The 22874-nt window shown below is 35.6% G+C and overlaps 1 protein-coding gene across 1 annotated transcript in view; it reads left to right on the forward strand.

The window, feature by feature from the left end:
* Positions 1-22874, forward strand: part of VWC2L (von Willebrand factor C domain containing 2 like) — a 149612-nt gene that overhangs the window by 6837 nt on the left and 119901 nt on the right. Inside the window, exon 3 of the mRNA XM_024564214.2 lies at positions 17316-17445. Within this exon, the coding sequence (XP_024419982.1) occupies positions 17316-17445 (130 nt within the window). The remainder of the gene's footprint in view (positions 1-17315; positions 17446-22874) is intronic.

The raw sequence follows: 22874 nt of genomic DNA on the forward strand, positions 1-22874 counted from the left end.
TTCACGGAGCACCTGTTTCTGTCCTGTGACTTTCTACTCATGTCCCCACCCCTTCCTAACCAAGGCTCGTCTTGGATTCTGCCCCCTCCCAGTGCTATCTTGACCACCCAGTGTTTTAGTTGGGCTGTCTGCTGTCTCACTCTATACAGTTGCATAGCATATGTCCGTCCTTCAATCTCTTCTGATCGCCAAACTCAAATGTGAATTGAGCCACATGTCTCACTTGATAAGAAGAATAATGCTATGTATAAAGGCTGAATTTTTTTCAATGTGACTGATGCAAGCTTTGAAAATGAATTTCTCTCTACTCTTTTTGAAAACTCTAAATTTCCCAGTGTTCTAGTGACGTTGTATTAAGATAAAGGTCATTGTATAGTAGGTTCTCTCATCTTTCTTTAATGTGTGCCCAGGTAAAAAGACACTGGCTCTACCTTTGAAGAAAGAAGGAGTATAAACAATAACTTACAATAGCATTTTCTACAAAATGTTGATTGGAAATGTAGGCTCTTTCAGCTTTGGCTCTGTGCTTAACTATCTTCTGCTGAGTTTCCCAAAGGCAGAAATAATTGCTTATTTTGCTCAGTATTTTTATAACTCTCACTCAGCTAGAATTAGCCATTTTGGATGTTTTTTATACTTTAAAACTTGTACTGATTCAGCTTTAGGTCAGACACTGAAGGTTATACTATATGCAGCTGGAAGAGAGAGTTCAGGTTTGCACATCCTGCCTCAGTTCAATGTGATTTTCTCAAGTCAAAACCTTGTGCTTGTAATTCAGGATTTGGATTTGCCAAAGATCTTTCTTTTTCTCCAGGCATTGACCTTTGCCCTTTTCCCAATGCAGGCCAAAGACAGTAAATCAGGTTTTTGATTTTTATTTTTAAAAGGTTCAGTGTGATTTTCTTTTCTCTTTCCTCACACTATATGTACATGTTTTGTTTGAAGTAAACGTATTTTCATGTTGTAGTAAACTGACTAGTTTGGGCCCTGAATTTTGCATTTAATATTTACATTTTGAGGAATGAAGAGAAGAGGACAGAATTAATCACTTGGAGTATTGTCCCGAGTCATCACGCCCATAAAACTCTTGATGTCCATTAAGGTTTAGAACTGGCTTGCTCTTGGATGGGTACTTTTGCAGGAAGACAGGTTCTCCAGCTTTCTCATTAATCTGTGCTCCATCATTAATGTCCAGTATTTTAACATTAAATCTGTAAAAGTATTTAAGCAGAAAGGATTTGTGCATTTTGGTTTGAGAAATTTGATGTCTCTTTTAGTGTTATTATGGTGAAAGAATGGAAGGCAACATGTTCTGGTAGCTAAGGACCAAATATGTGAAAGAACAGAGGAAAACGAAGGCTGTAAAGAAATCTCAGTTGAGGATACAAACAGTTAACACCTCACAGAAACACAATTTACTGCACCCCACCTACCCACCCACCCATCACTGTGCTAGCCTATGAAAGGCGCAGAAAGTACGGTATCTGCACTAGGTAAAGGGGTACAGTGCATCTTTCTAGAGGCGTGAAGGTTGTATTTATTTTAATAACAAAAGAAATGGGTGGATCCTGAGTACATAGGTGATATTTTTAAATTTTTTAAATATTTTTTCCTAAGAGGGGGTTCACAAGTTATGGACAAATGGTTAATGGAGTTACCAGAGACATCTGTAAGATTACATCTACAGAAAGTCCTGAAAACATCATAGTTTTTTACGATAAGAATCATTTAGGATCTTTGCTGAGCGATTGAGGAAACTAAATCTAGAGTTGCTGACTCTGCAAAATAGGTTTCTGAATTGCAGAGCCTGTTGTGGTTGTCAACATTTAAATTGCCTTGAGGAAATTCAGGATGGATTCTCCTTTCAAATTTCTACAAAATAGCGTAGATTAAGTAATTTTAATCAGTGATGACTGCTGCTCACCTGAGGCTTAGCCCCAGCATGCAAAATAAACAGGCTCAGGGTCAATATTCTCAATGGGACATTCCCATCTTTGTAAATAACTAGGGAAGTTCTACTTAATATGTATACTCTCTAACCAATAGCAGAGATAAGAAGTCAATTTTGTTAAAACTTAAATTTAGAAAGTTCCTTGAGCCCTTTCTCAATGTTTTTATATTGTGCTCACTTGGCATTTTTAATTCCATAAAATGACCCTAAATCTAGGAAACAGATCAGATTTTTACAATAATTTTTTTTTCAAACACTCCAGTGACAATTTAGGTTTTCTTCATCTAACACTTTTTCAAATGAGGGAGTAAGTGTAAGTGGCTTCCAAGATAATCCTGGAAGTGGTGAAATTGTCTGTTTCCAGTTTAAAAAAAAGGTCTCTTGCTGTAAATTTTAGGAGAATTGATGGTCAGCCAGCCCTTTGGTTAGTTACACATAGAAAGAGTTTTTCATTCTCACCCACTGATATTTATTGCTGTCCTCAGTCCTGCAAACTGCTGCTGCTAATGATGGCAACTGTGTGATAAGAATGACGACAAGGATTTGTGACTGGGCTTCTGTGCCCTGTGCACATGGGGCAAATCGGTGTTTGATTTGCAGCCACAGCTGAGATTTGTGGGGCTTGTCACTGTTAGTGACTATCTCAGACTTGATGCCAGCCTTCAGCCATTCACAGACTCTGCTGCCCATCCCGTACTGACTTCCAATGGTATAAGACAGTGAAACCGGAAATGGAAGGACCCAGTAGTCCGCCTTCCAAACTTTAACTCCACTTGTACAAGGCTTTGCATATTTTAGAAATTTGCCTATTTTTATTTGTGGCTTTAATCTCCAAAATACATAATTGGTCAATAGTATGATATTAACAAACATAATTGTTTCTATTCCCTATTTATTATTTCATAAACCTGGTCTACATATTTTATGCAAATTTTGTAGATAAATCTATATCATCTAAATTGAGATTGTTGTATACATGCATTGAAGCATGTGTGTGTATTAAATTTGAGGAAACTGGAATGTTTTTATTTCACAAAAATCTTACTTTAAGATTAGATGAATCTTTTGTGTCTACTTCTCCTTATCTGCCCTGATCGTATTTTTGTTTTGTTTTGTTTTCCTACAGCTTGATTTATACATCAGGCAGTGTTTTATAAAGGACAGCACAGGAAAAACTTACTGGTTTATTTTTAGTTGTACTCTGCCAAGCTTTTGAGGAAGAGCTTGAAAGAAATTACTAAGAGGCGATTTGAAGTGATCAATGAGTTTGCTTATCCAGGAGATCTTTCTCAAACAATAGCCATTGTTAATTGGGAACTGGCTTATTTTACAGCCTATAATTTGTACTTTTATCATCACTATTGATTAACATCAGTAATTTCAGCCTAACACACCTCCATTGTTGATTTCCTTGCCTCCAGCCTGCTGTGTAGCACGTCACTATAAAGCCATCTTTGCAAGGACTTAATGACACCATGAAAAGAGTGAATGAAGTACTAAAGTGACAAGCAAAATCATTTATCTCCTGAAAAAGTTTCCAGATGATATTTTATGGCTGTATAAATTTTTCTAAAGTGGATAAAAGTCCACTGAACACAACTCTTATCTTTTCCCCTATTATGTCACATGATCATGAACAAAAGTTTAATCTCTCTAGCTATAGGATAGACACTACAATGTCATCATATATGGTGATGAAGAATAAGTATATTGGGAATTTTTAAATGATAGTATTGCACCTTGATTTATAATGAAATTCTAACTGCTTAAAGAGTTTTAATTAAACATTACACAGATGGGTTTTTAAAATCCTTTTGTCATAATACTGATGTTTGACTACCATTGTTAGTTCTTAGAACAGGATGGGGTTTCTAGTGTCGAGTTTATAAAAATTCTATATATAAAAGGCAAGTATCATGGTCTGTTTTTCATAGTCTAGGTCCTTCATATTTGTAAAAGTAGACTACAGGATTTTAGGTATGGAAAGGAACTTTAAAATTATTTTGTCTAATTCCCTTGTTTTACAAATGAAAAAGACAAGGCCAAGAGAAACAGTGAATGCACTACCATGATACAGCTCATAATTGGCAAAGGTAATGCTAATACATTGCTTTCCTGTGGCCTTTTTTTCTACATCTACTACCTTTAGGTATAACAGAAAAATGGTACTTTTTTGCATCTTTCTTTCTAATAAGTATGTTGGAGGCAAAGATTTATTTCAGCCAATTGTCTATAGAAATGTGATATCAGGACCTGTCACCATGACAACGCAGTTACAAGTACACAAGAACAATAAAATATTGGCATGTCTAAAATCGATCTGACACAGTCTCCTTTTGCAAACTCTACTCGAAGTTTGCAAAGGCTCTGATAAAAAGGGAGTTTTGTCTAAAAATTAAAAATTCTGTAATTAAACAAACAGTATAGGCCAAAACAAAACAAAAATAGATTAGATTAAACACTACCTATTTGTTTTCACTGAGGCTGTACTAGGAAGTAACAAAGGAACTAAATTAGCTATACATCTGTAAGGAACTAAATTGCCATGCGTTGGGTGATTTTTAGGAGCAGAGGACTGAAATCTCCCACCCCTCACTTCATGGCAAGAATGGAGTATGCAAAATGGATGGGGTAGGCGAAAACGTCTAGTTACAAGGCATTGGAACAGAGGCATATGCTTAAATTGGCATATTGTCAGTATCAACTGAGGCAGGAATATTGCAAAAACTCATAGGCCTTGATCTCTCCCTTTTTAATTGCAATCAAAATGATTTAAATGTGTACTTTCCTAAAATTTCCCAAATTAGCCTAATGGTCAGCTGGGTTTGGGAATGGCTGCTGAAATGTAACCTTTTTCAGACTGTCTTCTAGGGAGCACCAGCACCCTGTGAGATTCTTAGGAAGGATTTTGATTTTTTTTTTTGTCATGGTCAAGTAAATTTGAGAAATGATGATCCCTTTAACATCTATTGGAAATGTGCAGAGTACATTAGTATGCTGACGGTGCTTGAATGATTTTAAAAGGTTTGTCTGAGAGTCAGTATGTATAGTTCAACAGCAAAGGGCTCAACTGTGTGATTGAAACTGGAGTACAGAGTGGGCTCTACCACTTACTTACCAGCCAAGTGACCGAGGCAAATGTTACTTTTCCTCTAAAATAGAGATAATAGGAAAACTTGGCATGCAAAAAGAGATTCATAAAAGCTAAGTGACATTTTTACTATTATTACTACTAAACTGAATTTAATCCAGTATTTCACAAATTTAGTAAAATACTTTTTTTTGCAGAATTTCTATTAACATTTTTAAATTAATAATATTTCAATGAAACACAGTTTATCTTAAATCATTAGCAAGATATTTCTTAATCTTTTATTTCCTTTACTCTTCTGGGCAGTTAATAAAAAATCTTTATGTCTCAGTTTATCCTCTATTGTCTGATTATTTTTAAAGTTCTCAAAATTGCATTTAATATGATTATTTATGGTAATTTATTAGTTTTTGTTACATAAAACAATTGGAAAATTACTTACTTAAAATTATAATGACAATGATGCCAGTCACATATAATCAAAATGCTAAGACAGGGGTCAGCATATTATGAGCCATTAGCCAAATCCACCTCACTGTCTGTTTTGGTAGGTAGAGTTTTACTGGAAAACAGTGATGCTTATTCATTTCTGTCTATGGTGTCTTTTAGGGTAGAATGCAGAATTCAGGAGTTGCTCAAGTGACTATATGACCCACATGGGTCAAAAATATTTACTATCTGACCCTCTATAGAAAAAGGTAGTTGACTTCCGATCTGTGATCCAATTCTTCTTCCCTTCAGCATCCCTCAAATTGTTCTGTCATCAGATCTTTCTAACCTGCATTCTTGAAGGTTACAAAGTCTTTGTGTATTGACAAATACAGGACTGACTTCACTCATGGAAGGGATCTCCTTTCAGACATGTAAATTTTAAAAGGCGTCTAGATTTCCCTATTTTAAATGTGTTCTGCACATACTTAACAGCTCATGTGCTTAGTCATATCTCTTTACATGCTTGTTTCCAAGGAGTACAATTTTACTCTTGGATATATAATAATTGGCATAGATATATAATAATTCATATATTTAGGAAATTATAAGTATACTTCATTATATATAAATTATTATATAATAATAACTTTCTACTTACTGAGAATCCTCAAATGATATAGATAAGCAAAGATTAGTAAATTTCTATTATTTTGATATCCCTTGTGCTCTCTTTTAATGGTGTGACAAGTTGAGTAGGTATTTTTAATATCACATAGTAGATTTCCTAATTACATCAGTGAGTGAAAATATATACACTATCTGCTGACTTAGATACTCAGTCCATTACTACATCTTTTAAAGTCACCTTACCTAATTCATAGTCCAATTTTATTGCATCTCATTTTACTAAATATCTCTTATGTGTGGAGAAGTGGTAGGTCTTGTGGGGGTGCACCAAAATACGCGACAAAAATCTGAGCCTCCAGATGCTCCCAGTCTATCAAAAGGAGTAACACAAATACCACCAATAACAGGTGTCCTGTAATGACTGCTGTAGGAACTCCTCCGAAGAAAGGAGTAATTCAGTCTGAAGGATGGTCTCTTAAGAGCGAATTTGAGTGCACTGAAAGCATTTTGCACAAAAATAGGAAATTTTGCAAAAGTAAATGCAAAGCACATGCAGAGAAAAGTGAATTCACCTGAGTGGCCAGAACATAGGGTATAGACTAGACAAAAAGTGGAAGATAAGAGTGAGCATGTGAATGCCCGACTGAGGAGCTTAGGCCAAAGTCTGGAATGAGTAGAGAGTCAACGAAGGGCTTGGACCACGGAAGTAACACAAGATCAAAACAAGCCATTGCTGACAAGTTTATAATATATTTTGCGCCAGTGTTTATTCATTGAATTATTTAGTTCTAAGACATATTTATTCTCATTTTATAAGTGAGAAGGAAGGGCTTCTTACTCTAACTCTAGTACTCTCTCCATTACACCTGCTTAGCTTCCATAAGTTCACTGGATATTATGTAAGATGTGGGAAAGATGACTTATTTTCCATTTCAGCATGTACATGTCCTATATTCTGGAATACCTGTTCGACTATAACTCGTCTTTTACATTAAGTGCCAGATCTTTCTGATGGAATTATAGTACATTGCTAACATGAGGAAAATTCTTTCCCTGCTCCACATTTTACAGGGCTCAACTTGTCTCATTTAAAAAACTCCCATGGCCATAAAGAAGTAAGCCCCTAAAGAAGCACAATCAATCAGAACAAACAAAACCCGCCTTCTGAAGGCAGTGAGAATTGACTAGGAATATTTTCTGTGATTTTAGATTTTTTTCAATTCCTATATTAGTGAAATACAAATTTAAAACAACAAGCATGTACCTTCATAATAATTTTTGAGACTTGGAAATTCCATACTCAACTGTAAAATCTTCCAGTAGTTAAAAATTAAGTCATTTTTCTTTATAATGGTACCCAATGTCATTTTCAGTCTGTGATCTGGTGCAAACAATGCTCCATTTTAGAGATGAAACCCAGATTGTTTTCAAAACTCGAACAACATATTCTTTACAAATTCAATACTTCAAATTATCCATAAGAAAATGATTAGGCCATTCATTTAATAAAAATGCCATCTTTTCCCATGTGTAATGCACACTTTTTTGCCCAAATTTTTGAGGGAAAAATAAGGATGCGCATTATACCTGGATAGTACTAGTGTGAATTATATACAAGAATTAGTACTAAAATGTGGGTGTGCATTATACATGGCGAAATATGGTAATTTATGACAAATCTAAAACTTCCTTGAGAAATACATGACCATTGATAATATACAAAGAGAAATAAAAGAAACCCTGGTCAAGTTGAAAGCTATGACAAAGATAATAGTCATTTAACCAATGGGACATAGTTTAAAAATTCCTTTTAGTCTCATAAGAATCAAGTGAGAAAATGAGTGCCCTATTACTATCGTGTTATGCTTACCTCCATTGAACAAATGACAAAACCCAGGTTCCAAGTGCTCTGTCCAAGGTAAAACAACAGTGTCTGACAGCAGGACTGGAGATGTGAATGCACTTACTCCCCATAGCCACATGCTGCTGGGCAACAGCACCACCAACTCTCCTACGTGGTTTGAACGTTGTGATTGATCTGCTGTACCTCGCGTACCAGTGCCCACTAAAGTTGAAAGGTCTACCAAGAAATTATTCAGTCAAGATTTTTAACATTAAAATACACTTTTATCTTATTGCCCATAAGCCATCTCAATATATTTTGTGGAATGGGGTAAGCTATCAGTTAAGTAAGCATCAAATAATGAAGCCTAAAATTTGGTAGAAAATTGCTGTTTGGACTTAAAGTTGAATATTAATACATTTTCATATTACCAGTTATAAATCACTTAATTTTATTAACTTTTAATTACTCCCTCTTTGAAACATATAAAAGAACATTACCAGCAAATGGAAAATGAAGAAAAGATTTCAGCTTTTAGAAAATTTTTGCTCAGAGAAATACCGAGATAGTGTCTTAAGTGAAGAGGGTCTTAAGTAACAATCGGATTGGCACTCCCAGTACCAATGGTTTGGTTTTCCCAGTCCTATAACTGCTATCTCTCCTAGCCAATGAAAAACCCTGAATTTGGTGTCACCACATAAGGCTAGCGCGCTGAGTTATGGCCTTCTCTCTTTTCTATCATCTCCTCCTTCTAATGTTTCCAATAGAATAGGACTGGCATATTTGTCTCTTACATAATTCTGTCAGGTTGTAGAATTCTAATTGGTGATGTATTCCGCTCCCCCCCCCAACACATACACACACACATGGACTTGTTTTAAAAGGTGACTAGCTTTTTAGGTGATATCAACAATCTGTCCTTTCCAGCGTCAACAGTAAAGTTTTGAAGTTACGCCATTACTCAGTTTTCCACTTTGGGGCATCCCTCCAATGGAGACATACAGGCCCTACTGAAAACACTCAGTTCATTGTCCCCAAAGTCAACTGTCAATCCAGCTTATCAGTGAAGGACTAAGGGCTGCCGCGTTTCTGAGCTATTTCACAAACATAGGTGTGGTACTTCGTACGCATCTTTATCTTGAACCCTTTAGCCTTTTTCTATTCCATTGGGTTCTCCTAAGATCCTAGAGACTGAAACACATCCTTTTTTTCCCCTGTTAAATGCAAACTGATGTTTCCTTGATAAGTGCACTTGCCTACTTTAAAAAATACATGTGATTGTAACTAAGGAAAGATAGTCTTGCCAACATTCTCCTTATCTATGTTTTCTGAATGCTATTCTTCATATTTCAGAAAAAAGCTGCATTTTATCGTCATGAGACTCCTTGAAAACATTCAGAAAATAAATTGGTTCAATAGGCCATCAGTTTATCAGAATAGTCAGTATATAATTATACAGTTTTCTGCCCATAAAAGATATGTCAAAGTTTATAAATACATTTTTCAGAAAAATACTGCTAGGAAAACAAAATAAGCCATTAATATAATGTCAGTGCTGTGTTACAACTATAATGAAGAATTTTCAAGAACACGGGGACTTTTTTTGTACTTTGTAATTAATCATTTTATATTGGGCATTTTATCAACTGTTTTGCAATATTCTTGAGTTTTACATTAGCTTGGAGTAATTGCAGACAAAAATAGAAAGATTAACTCCAATAATCCTGTCTTCCATTGTAATAGTACCATCAATTATTTTTATTAAAAAATCATTTGTTTTAAAACATTAAAACTTATTTTCTCAGATATCTAGATTTCATTATTGTCTTTTGGATTGTCATTTCTTGAGAGCAAGCTAGACATGCTGTTCATCTTGGTTTACCTTATACACATTATCATACATATAATATATACCTAATAAATACGCTGAATAAATAACGTTAAAAATTTACTTTATTTCTGAATTTTGGTTTATTACTTACCTAATTTATCACATCTACATAGGCAAAGCTGTGTGTATGTTTTACAATCACTTGGCAAAGTGTTTGTATTTATAACAAACATGAAGTGCTTTTTGACAGACACCTAAAAATAATATTCCAGAATGTATTATCAAAAAAAAAACTTCTCATGGGGAGAAAAGGCATACAACTGTAATTGAATAACAATTTTAAAAAAAAGAAAAAGAGAAGAAAAAAAAACTTCTCAGAAAAGGTCAGAACAGTCACTACTTAACTTGTTACTCAAATGATAACCAGCATATACATTTGCTGACCAGCTGAGATGGTTACTAAAAAAAAATTCATATATCTAATTTTGTATTTGCTTCTGCAGTATTAAAATTATTAAAGAAGTTCCATCTCTGTGTTCATAATTTCATGACTTACAACCTCAGTATTTCAAATATACCCCAATCAATAGGGCAGGTTACTGGAGAGGTCACCACAATCCCATCAGACATAGGACACTGAGGAGAATTTTAATCAGTAATGTGATTGGTCTTCTTTCACACGATGGTGAATTTTGGTTGAAGCCCATCAGATGCATTGATTATTAGATGACACCAGTCGCATGCGAATTACCGGCTACAAGAGTGGCAGCGGATGCTAAATACCCTTGTACTCTGTCATTTAATGTATATTTTAATGAAGTGAACAGCGAGATTCCTGACAGGCATCAGCAACTTTGAAATAGTGTCTTCCAAATTTCTCATACGGTTTGGAAGTAATGAGATTTGTTTCATAAAGTGATGAAATTTATGCCATAAATTATCTCTAAAAGAAGAGTGCTTCTTAAAGCAGTATATTTTCCCTGGTAGAAATCAGAATTTAAAGAGTTATTTAATGGGAAGCTTTTGCAAAAGCAATCAGAGCTATCTTCTTTTTGATAATTTTTGCCAATTATCAAAGAAATAGAGCACATGACATCCAAAATATAGTATCACATGGTTAGAAGGAAAGTCATGGAAACTTTTAGTGTGCTAACTTGGAACTTAAAATATGTCCTGTCCATTTAGGTCTGCCTCCCCCCAGACTTCAACAATATGAGGGGGACCCAAAAAACCTGGAATTCACTTACAAAAATTATGCATTTATGTTCACATGTTTACACTTCAGTCACCTTCAAAGTACTCTTCATTTGATATAATACACCTATCAAGACTTTTTCCACTGCTCAAAAGCAGTTTTTGAACTTGTCCATTTTGATTTGATGACTTTTAGTGTTTTTGTTATTTATTTTTGTTTTGTTTTGATTTGTTTCACCTCTTCCACATGGGGAAAAATATTTCCTTTTTGAGGACTTTTTTCATCTGGGGAAACAAAAATAAGTTGCTGGGGGCAAGATAAGGTGAATAGGGAGGATGGGGCATGGGGGTCATGCCGTTTTCTTGGTCAAAAACTGTGGAACATTCAGCATGGAGTGGGCAAGTATGCTTGCTCATAAATCACCCATCATGAAATGGGCAAACACGTTGAAAGAGTCTTCAAAAAAAATTCACTGAAGCTGGATGCAACCTCTCACAACAATGCCAGCTGGTACAGTGATACAGATGAGTTCCTAGAATGCTCATTTAGTAGGGGAAGCCTATATCATAAGCATCTTGCCCTCCAGAAGATAATTCCAGTATTTTGGGTGTCTCCCCTCCTATTCACAGAAGGCTTTCTAGAAATCAAGTTTCATTTCTCAGAATATTCAGAATGTGTTTTGTTAAGCTTTGTATACTAACCTGTCCTTTAGGAAAGTGGACTTGTTTAAAATCAGGGCTTTTTCCTAAAATAAAATAATATCCTGAAATAATTTTAATAATCAACCATTAAATTTGATACACATTATGAAATAAGACTAGCTTTTGTCAGACTCTCTAGCAATTCCTCTGTATGCTTGCCCTAAATGTAGTTTTCATGGCATTTTCTAGTGCAGTAAAAGCCTGCAATCATCTGCTAGATAGTCTAGTCAATGGAGTGCTTGAAGATTGACTTACCTTGTGATCCACACAATAGATATTATGAATTTCAAATTACCTTTAGAGAGTGAGTTTATGTTCATTGTCATAATAGTGAAACTGAAATAGTTATTCCTGTCTCATAGTCAGAAACCTGTTCCTCTAATGTGCCCTTGAACACAGATGAGGCTACCCAGAGGTGTGGCTTAACAAATAAGAAAACACAAACACTGCAAAAATTATCATGCATATGTTAACTATTTTTTGAGTATCATGTGCTAAGATATCTTCTTGGTGCTGAGAATATAGCAATGACCACCATACTATAGAAGTTTATAATTTCTAGAGAAAGCATATGAGAATAAACAAAGATGAGAGTAAACAAATTCATAAGATAATTTCCTGAACTGATTAGGGCTCTGAATGGACAACGAGATGGAAGGAGATGACGGAAGGATAATCAGACAGACCTCCCCAGAGAGCGGGCATCTGAGCTGACATCTAAATGATGAGACTTCAGGAAAGTAAAATAGTTTTGCTGCTTTGCTTTTCCTGAGTGAATTTTAATGATCATTTCAACCATTCACAATTATTCTTTATATAGAGGCCTCTAATAATTTTTAATGTGCTTCTATCATGATTAATTCCATTAGTTCACAAATCCCCTCCCACCAAACCAGGTCCTGTAAAACTCCTTCACAAACTTTATCTGCAATCAGATGACACTTTGAACAAGAGAAATAACTTATTCTTTTGAACAGTCTTATGGTTCCAGTTTTATACTTTTTGAATTTTTTTAGAAAGCCATCACTAAGTACACAATAATGATGATGGCTATAATATTCCTTACATATTTTTATGTACTTCGTGATAACTCTGTGAAGTTGGTAATACTATTATTCTCATTGTATAGATTAAGAAACTAAAGCACAGGAAGGTTATGCGATTTCCCCAAGATTTCCAGCTAGTAAGTAAAGTCTCGTGGTTATCGAGAACTTCCTTTTACCCAGGACACCACAACCACCCAAATAAAACCCAATAAGTGAAATATTTGTTCTCTCTTTTTTAATTAGGGTTCCTAAACTTGTATGAATATTGTTATCTTAAAATTCACCAAATTAAAAAAGTAAGCTGAACGCTAATATGACCCTTGCCATTTGGAGGTTTGAATTTATATAACGAATCTTAGAGACTGATAGTACTTTCTCCTGGGCATTCTATGAACAATGCCAGTAACAGTTACCACATAAATATTGATGTAGGGACGAAACATCCAGCCTTTCCTCAGGTATGGGTACAGAATACAAAATACATGTGCATTTCTATAAACATCTGGAAAATTATATGTAACCAATCTATAAAATATGTTCTAATAATCTTGTGTTGACTGTTGGCTTCCAAATCTCACAAGGAACATGTCTGACAATTTTTCAGGAATTAATCAGTTATTCCATAAAAAAGTAGAATTCTCATTCTACTTTTCCAATTTCACAATATCATAGAGCATTCTTTTGTTTCCAGGATTCTGGTACCTCTCCTCCAATTCTCCAAAAATCTTCAAAAATATTTAAAAATCACAGACAGGGACATTGGGATTTCAGTTTCAAGGTCTTTAAAAGTTAACCAGTTGGAAAATAAAATGAATTGCTGTGTTTCCATTCTAATACTGAGGAAGGAAATTTGGATTCTAGTCACCTAAACCAATATGTCAGAAAGATTCTCCTTCTACTCAAATATCTATGAGAAAACCCCTCTTTGGAATTCGGGGACTGCTGGGACAACGTTTGGATTTGCTGTGTGAATATATTCAGTGATAGCAGGAACAACAGATAAAGTGCAAGGCTTCTGCTTAAGCTGGATCCCACATTAGATATTCAAAACACTAAGTTGGAGGGGTAGGGATTCATAACAGACATGTGCTCAATCATTGAGTACATATAGTAACAAATTAACCTCTAAACCTAATTTCAATCAAGATTTATCTAAAGGTATATTTATAGTGAATGTTACTTTATTTTCCAAAGCTTCCAAAGAAGTAAAATATTCTTTGACATTTCTTAGAAAAAGGTTTTCCAGGTATAAAATTTTAGGATGGCATCATTTAATCATCTTACCAAATCTCTAGCTGACTAAAGCCATGTACTAGACATAATTCACATGTTCCTCCACAAAAAGCTAGTCAGAGTGATTTTTTCCCAAGTCCTTATTTCACTGTCTTCTGTTCCTCTAAGGAGAATCTTAATGCTTAATCTTAGGTTTTACAGGGTCATTTTCAGATCTAATCTTCAGTTTTCATATTGAAGAGCCTGATAAGAGGAAATCTGTAAGCAACTCAATGCTTAAGATGTAAAGATTAATTCAAAGCACCAAACTTTTCACCATTTTATGCTGTTTGGTGGGAAGTTTTTTTAAACTCTGAACCTAATGTCAAAGTAGCACCCTGCTCACTCCTAGGAATCTTCTCAACGTTTACTCAATGTGTTTTCAGAAGTGCAGGGAAGATGAGGGCAGTGAGGGAAGTCACACTGAGCAAGAAAACAATGGTGTTCACACTGGTGAGCTTATGAAAGGGGATGGCAAGAGAAAGCAGGGGCCATAATGGGAGACCAATGGGTTAAATAAAATAGCTATAAAAGGGAAAGGAGAGGAGCACATGGAGGCTGAAACAGAGACATTACTTGGGAAATAATGAATGAAAAGAGGAAATAACATTTCAGACAAGAGATTGTGGGCCAGGAAGGGACATGGAATGTGGCATATGAATAAAGCTGATGGCTGTGGTGATATTTTTATTTTTCTAATTTATGTTTCTTATTATTCAAAATCCCTTAAAAATAGGCATAAAAATATAAACGGACATACTTTTCCCAGGAAGCCTTGCAGCCTTAGTTCTTAGAGTATTTCTCAGGATTCCAGTACACACACATCCAGCCTCCACTGACTTCAGTCAGAAGCGCCCCAGTCTTTACTGGACCAGTATCTGTCAGTGCTTTTCCCAGATATACCCACATGTAGCTGCCAGGCTCCAAGGCTTGAACAGGCCAGGCTCCTAGAATGTGAGCCTCATGCAACCTAACTTCAGCCTACTACAATTTTCTACCAACTCGCATTAGCAGAAGGTCAAAAATCTCTGGCTCCATAATAATCTATGTACTTACTACCCCAGTTAGTGAAATCTCCTTCTTAGTAGGAAATATCTACCATCTATAAAACAATTATTTAGTTGCTAATGGCTATTCCTGAGGATCTTGTCTGTATGAAGAAGTATACAAATCACTGAAAAATAAAACACTCAGATGGGAGCACACAGAATAGCGATTCTTGCTATCACGTGGCAACACAGTATCGGGGTTAGGCCACTGAGATCAGAATCCTGCCTCTGCCCCTTACTGTGGTGCCTGGGGAAGCCACCAGACCTCTCTCAGCCTATATCCTCAGCTGTGAGATGGAGAAATAACAAGTCTTCCTTCAAACAGTGTAATTACCCAGTATTTAATAATGTTCAAAAACATTGGAATTAGAATAGTATTCTTCATCTCTCTGTGCTGGGGATCTAATTGCCCAACGAACCTTTCTCAAAGACCACAATTACTTTGAGGTCCACATTTCGCATGGGAACATTTAGGGGAGCCTTTGGGATTTTTAATGCCAGAAGCAGTCCATTGGAGTTGCCCAGATCAGCACCATCCCCCACCTTCAGCAAGAAGGGAACCAGCCAGAAAAAAAGCAGCCACAGGGCAGGGTGTGGAAGCCATAACAGCAGCTGCTTTTTCTCTCATATTAGCTGGAAATGCAAGTCCTAGCTACACTTTTAGAAGGCTGTGCAAAAACTAATGCTTCGCTCTTAACCAAGGAAATGGGGACACCTCCTGGCAGTTTTTCTTGGGGATGTAAGATACCACAAGGGAACAGCACAGCAGCGAGAATTTCCATCCCTCTCAAGGCTTCCTCATTAAACATTCCCTCTGTCAAATAATGCGCTGTGGTGTCAAAGCTTTCCCTTCATGTACTGAGATTATTTAGTAGAGGAGCTTTAGGAAAATCCCTGTACTTGGGACAATACAATAAATTCTGAAATACTTAACACAACTCGCCACATGGTAAAGAGCTTAACTCTACCCTACAACAAACTTATTAGCCATGTTAAAAAAAAAATAACAATACTTTTTCCCACAGATTCTATGGCTACTTCTCTTCTTCCTACCAAATGTGACAGTAAAATAATTAATTGAAAGCTAGATTACCATTCTTCAAGCACAAGCCAAATATAAAATTAAAAATAATTAGTTGAAAGATTTCCACCCCCACAGGGGACCTGAGTCCAGGAGCACTGATATTACCCAAATTTTCAGATTCTGGAAGAAACAGGATAGTGGTTATGGAGAGTAGCCACTAAGACAAAGGCAGAGGGCTTTCACTAACACAATCTGGAAGGGAGCAAGACAGAATTTTCTGGAAACAAATGGCTTGATTTGAGAAGTATAGACCTGCGTAACTTCCTAGACCTCCAAGTTGTCACTCCAGAATTCTAAACCTCTGGATCACGGAAAAGGAGGGCTAGGGCCTGTAAAGAATATGAAAGTTACAGACTGGCCAAGCTTGCAATTATTTGTGGTATAGGCAGTTTCTAAAAGGAAACAAAATCCCAAACTCACTTTTGGTCGGTAAGTACTTGGAAGACAAAAATTGCTTTCTGATTCCTTTCTTTTTTCTTTTTCAATTACAATTTACATTCAATTTATTTTTTCCTTTAAATTACTTTTCAGTTCTATTTTCAGAGTCTTTGACTTTTAAAGGGGACTTTTTAAGTCGATGGATGTTCAATCATTCATAAAAGCAAGCAGGCAAGATGCAAGGTATTCCCGAAATCTTTCAAGAGGCAGTACCTGGATGTTTGGATGCCAAATGCAATCTCCTCTAAAATTCACATTGAAAACATGCCATTTAAAGTCTAGGTTAGCTTGAAAAAGAAAGAGTTCATACAAAGGCTAAGACTGTCCACTTACCATTTTCTTGTCTCTCAGTAATTTTCTTAGGAAGAAAAATGACAAATGGTACAAACTTATTTCCTATGTTCCAGGCTCTTTCCTCTTTACCAGAGGAAAGCAGAGCCATCAGCACACCTGGAAACCAACCTAGGAGGTGACATATTAGTTATCCAAAAATTTCTTTGGAAAGTAGGAACATAGACAGGGCAAGTCATATGTGAGGGCCCAGTTGCTCATGGCAACCTGAGCCGCACAGGGCAACCTACTGTGGCTTGAATGCCAAGGTTGCCTTCTGTTGGGGAGGAATTATCCTACACATGGTACCTGGAGTTCATACAGTAAAGCCAATATAAACACTGATGTTTTGTCTTCTGACAGCATATGAATGTGCAAGCGTTGAGTTATAGGAGAAAAGGGGCTAATTTTAGATTTGTTCCTAGCCCTCTCCATGTGAATGGTGTCGCTGTGAGCCCAGCAATGAAGTTCACTGTGTTGTAGCAGACTGCGCAGTTCCTGAGTGTGTCAACCCAGTCTATGAACCAGAACAGTGTTGTCCTGTCTGCAAAAATGGTAAGACCATATTGCATTAGCTTTCCAAGAGGGGTTTAGTGCAAAATACAACTATTTCACCACTGCACACCATTCAGTACAAGAGCCTTCTCATAAGATCTGCCTGTGGTTTTTCAAGTTGGGCATGGCCAATTTATATTTTTACCCCACCCTAAAGTGAAAATAAACCAGCAATGGGGGAATCATGGAGCTTTCCCATGGGGAACTAAATCTCTTGTAAGTTCACTTTGTTGTGATGCCTATTATTTATTGTTGATTTATAAGAAGTATATTGGAGAGAGTAAGTACCATCTTCTCATAGTGACTGAATTCCTCTCTTGTGGGGGCTATGAAGCAGTTCATATCATTTCTAGTGCACAACCCAGAATCAAGAGGATAAATGCCAAGTATTTTGCTTTTGGCATAGATAAGACTTTAGGTTGAAAGTTATCAAATAAATACAAAATTCAATTATTAATGCACTTGAGTTCAAGTAAGAAAAACTAGAAAGTTTAGGACTTTTATTCTAGGTTCTTACAGTGGAATCGTGCTCTCATAATAATTTTGCTGTAGAGGGGGATTTGTTTTATAAGATTATGGCTTTCTCTTTGGCTCTCATGGAACAGAGAGGTAGAAATGACTACAGTATGCTAATCACCCAAAGTCAAGGTGAGGCTGCAGCAAAGACAATGGAATGCCACAAATCCAGAACAGCATATCTACAAAGCCAATGTTATACTCTTCCTATGGGTCATATACTACCAGGAAATGAAGCTTTGCTAGGTAACTCCACCAATGTCCTGTCTTTGCATGAATATCTGCTTGAAAAAGTGGTTCTAGCTCTTCATTAAGCTGAGGCCACTCTAATGTTAAATCCCTATGCCCTTTTTTGAAAGAGCACTCCTCATCTGCATCTATTACATTTTGGGGAGGCCTAAATTTGGCATGGTGTTAGTTCACATATTAATCTTCTACTTTGCAGAACTATAATTAGTGAAGAGAGTTATCAAGTTATTTAGTTAAAGAAAACTCAAAAGCAGCTTGGATTGTTTTAATAATTTTGCAGTTTGGTATCTTCCCAAAGGACTTATAAAGAATCCTACGACATTTTTCCCAGCACAGTTTTTACTCCTTCCGATTACATAAACCCATGGAGATGAATATTAGCCTGCTCACCTGGCTCCTCCTTTCCTTCTCCCTCTCACCCCACCAACCTGTGTCATGCTGGCCATCGCTCCGACTCAGAATGAGGATGCAAATATCCTCCCAATGTTCTAATCTAACTAATACAAGCAAAGAAGTAAAATTTAAGACTTTACATTTTTTAAATGATTCTGAGGAAACCGGAAAAGATACAGGGAGAACCAAAGGATGATTTAGTGGCTGAAGAATAGGACCTATGAGGACAGACTGAAGGAGTTAGCGTAATTTGTCCTGCAGACGAGAAGGCTCAAGGGAAACCTAACTGTCATGAAGTATATGAATGGTTAGTCTAACGTGGAAGGGGACCCGTTATTTTTCATTTTCTCCAAGGACAGAAGGAAGAAAAAATCAGCTACCTAATCAATCTTTAAAATTAGGATTGACATGTCTTTGACTGAAGACTGTTATTTTTTTTCCTAGAAGCAACTGTCTAAATAGGTCCTTGAGGATCTTCTCTTCCCTAAGTGGCCCTGCTTGGCTTTGTTTCATGTTTAGGGAAAACAAATTTAAGCCCTCGGTCAAAAACTCTTGTCTGGGCATACTCAGGATACTCAGAGAATGAAAGCATTCAAGACCATATATGTAAAATAGAGGTTTACACATGCATGTGCCATATCACCCTAACTACCCCACACCAAAGCCTGTAATATATCCAGAGTTAATTTCTGTGTCAAATGGTAAATCGGCCACTACAAGCTAGTCACGCTTAATTTGGTATCTCCCAAGGTTATCTATTTTTCTCCATCATGTGCCAAAGTAGGAATCTGTCTTCAAATGAAACCCTCTTTGTACAAAAACATATAATGAGTGGACTTCATTGTTCAATTAATTAGTTAACTAATTAGTGACACATTGGTATTCCTGAAGAACATACAGAGTCCAGCAAAAGTAATACCCGCTTGAGTGTGGTTGGTGAGGTAATACTATGGTTGTAATAATTTATAGTTTTAATTTGAACATTTTACCTAAAATGCCATATGGTGTTCTTGAGTGTGATGTTATGTTACAGAATTGCATGCTTAATGATTTTGTAATTTAAAAAGGGGTGTTATTTGTGCTGGACCCTGTATGTTGATAGAACAAGATGTATTAGTAAAGTTTTGCAAATTTTTGTTCATGAAGCAGTGCAAAATGACCACTTCTGCTCCCTTTTGCCCTTTCCAAGGAATTTTTTTCTCTAAGAGACACGAACCTAAATTAAAATTAGGAGGAATATTAACTCTTACTGTACTATAACATTGACATTATTTTTTATTATTATGTACCAGCAATTAGTCACTTGTGCTCAAAAGTAGAGTATAATCACTGTCCGAGAAGCACATGTTAAGGACCGTTAGAGAACCCTTACAACCACCAGTGTTACCAGGATTTTTATTGAGACAACAGACTGAGCCCAAGTCTTGCTCGCCTCACTGGACGCCGAGCCCAGTGAACAGAAGCAGGTGACCCGTGTATAGAAAAGGTGGGGAGAAATGCACGTTTATCATGATAAGACATAACCAGAACAATTTCCTAATTCCCAGCCCATGATAAGCCTGTCTCATTCTGGATGACAAGATCAATTTGCCCATTATAATGTAAACTATTTTCAAAGTATGCTACTATATTCTTATATTTTAAAATAAGGTAAAAATCTACCCTGTGGGTTCCAGGTAGAAGCACTAGATCTTAATTTATAAACAGTCCTGTAACATTTTCTACATTTTAAAAATCTTCATAAATATTGAAAATTTTCAGTTTGCATAAATGCTGATTATCTTGGCTGCCAAATACTTTCCTTTTGCATACTAAGATTGTTCCGCCTTCCTGAATTATAATTTACCAAGAGCAAGAGGCATTAAAGATATAAAATAAAACTTTAAAGCAATAGAATCTACCACGCCTAACATTAAATCTCACTATTCAACTAGTATCAAAATCTTTCTTCTCAGATTATTTAAGAGCAAATAAAGCAAAGAAGTATAATGACATGTGTAGTTTTCCAGAAAAAAAAGTAGATTTCAAATGCAAATGTGATGATTATCTTTAGATACAAGTATTTTTTAAAAATATTATAAAGTGTAAGCTAATATGCTCCCTAGCTAAACAGAAGTAGCTCACCTTTATTATCCATAATATAATTTTAAGAATGCATTTAAAGTCATATACTTCTAAAATTTTTCTCTAAGTATGTTAAAAAAAAAGAAAGGAATGAAAAATTTTAATTTCCTCGTCTCAATGATTACCTCAAGTAAGATTTTCAATGGTTATCGGTGAATATAGCTAAGCCATAAAACATACTCCATTAAACTTGTTAGTTTAGCACCAAATAAAGACTCTCAATTTAGTCTGAATAAAACAGACACAGTAAGGAAAGATGTGAATGGCTGGGCACACACAAACCAGGAGAAACAAGAGGACAGTAATGATTTATTTAGGGAGAATTGGCAGTTTAATATAGGAATTTATTTTTTAAAATATTTTTAAAATATTATTAAACACTTGCTTCTCTCTCTTGTATGTATCTGCAAGAGCTAGTAATTCAAATGCCTCTTGAATGATATGACATTTCCAGACTGTTGTTAGTAATACCACCAGGGTATTGCTTTGACCTATCTTTTGGCCCCAGTACTTTCCATGTGCATTAATGATTACTCTTTATGGGGTTTTCTTGTTGTTGTTATTGTTGTTTTTATAACATGAAAAAATAGGGTAGCACAGCATCTGCTTGAGGAAAACATTCTACAGTGGAGAGTCTCATAAATATTTCAAATATCTGGTGACTTATCATACCTTTGACTAGTGAAATATATGATCATTAGGGCATCTAAATGACTAACTGTGTTTTTCTATGTTTCATCAGCCAGTATGTCAGTGAGCTCTATGTTTTCGCTGGCATATATAGTCAGTCAGTTTTCATGGTTCTGAAGGAAAAGTCACTTCATGAAAAATTGGAATAGACAGGAAACACTGAGAAAAACCTCTATACACATGAAGTGAGGCATTTTCATATCCTTTCTAACTAAACTAACGTTGTCATAAGCCCTGTTTAAATATTTAATTCCATATCCCTACTCTCTTCTAGTTTGGTAGTGAAACAAATAAAGCAGGAAGCAGACTAGCCAAAAGGGCAAATGGAAAGAAGACCATAAGGGGGTGGGCAGTGCACAAATAAGAGATGCACTTAGTGGCATCTAGCGCCTTCTAGAGGTCCTTGGGAGAAAATGTTTGACACATATAATTGTTAACATCCATAATATACAAATTGTTCCTTGAAACAAGAGAAAAAGAATTCCACAGGGAGGAAGGAAATGAGCAAAGGGCATATCAAGGAAATTCATAAATACATGACAATTGGCTTCACCTCACAAGGGATCAAGAAGATAGAAATTAAAGAGATAACAATATCATATTGATAATAATTTGCAATTGATGATACCTCAAATTAGCAAAAGCATTAAGGGCAGAGAATGTTTAAACAACTTTTAAGAAGGTTATTGCTACCACAATTTTCATGTAACTTAAAGTCAGAAATTCCATCTCTTGTACTTTGTCCCACACTCATGTCCTAAATTTTCACTGCATTTTAAGAGTGAAATGGTGAGAGAAAATGAAAGATTCCTTCAATAGAGTAATGAAATATATCCCATCCTTTGAAAAGATCTGACTGATATTTTTTATTGCTGTGTAAAATAAGCAAGGAGAATGTAGTAAACTACTCATTACTTCATCCATAATATAATAATGTATCCTATCTATAGTACATACATTTTAAGTGCTATATTTAAAATATTTTTATTGTTAACTGATATAATTTTAAATAAATATTAAATTTATATATACATAAGAAAAGAGCTAAATGGATACACAATGGAAAATTAACAATGATTCAGTGATTACTTGCAAGAAGTAGAAATAGGAAGTAAAAGGGAAGAGAGACAAGAGATAATCTCTTTAAAACATTAAATCCTTACAAATTACTGTTAATAAAAACAACGGAAAACTATACAACTGGGGGGAGGAGTTCACAAACAAAATTCAAATGTTTAAAAGATATGAAACTGTAAGCCTCATTAATAAATTAGATTTTTATTTTTAAACACTTTTTTTGTTATTTTTATATGTGGCATAAAGGTTTTGAAGAGCACACACCAAGTTTTTAACTGGTCCAGTGAGCAGAAGAGTAATTGAAGAGTAGAAGTGAGCAGATGAAAGCAGAGAACCTTGACTTTTTATTTCATGGGCCTCTTTATTGCATGAATTTTCAA

The sequence above is a fragment of the Desmodus rotundus genome, chromosome 2 (assembly GCF_022682495.2).
Source record: "Desmodus rotundus isolate HL8 chromosome 2, HLdesRot8A.1, whole genome shotgun sequence".
NCBI classification, from domain to species: domain Eukaryota; kingdom Metazoa; phylum Chordata; class Mammalia; order Chiroptera; family Phyllostomidae; genus Desmodus; species Desmodus rotundus.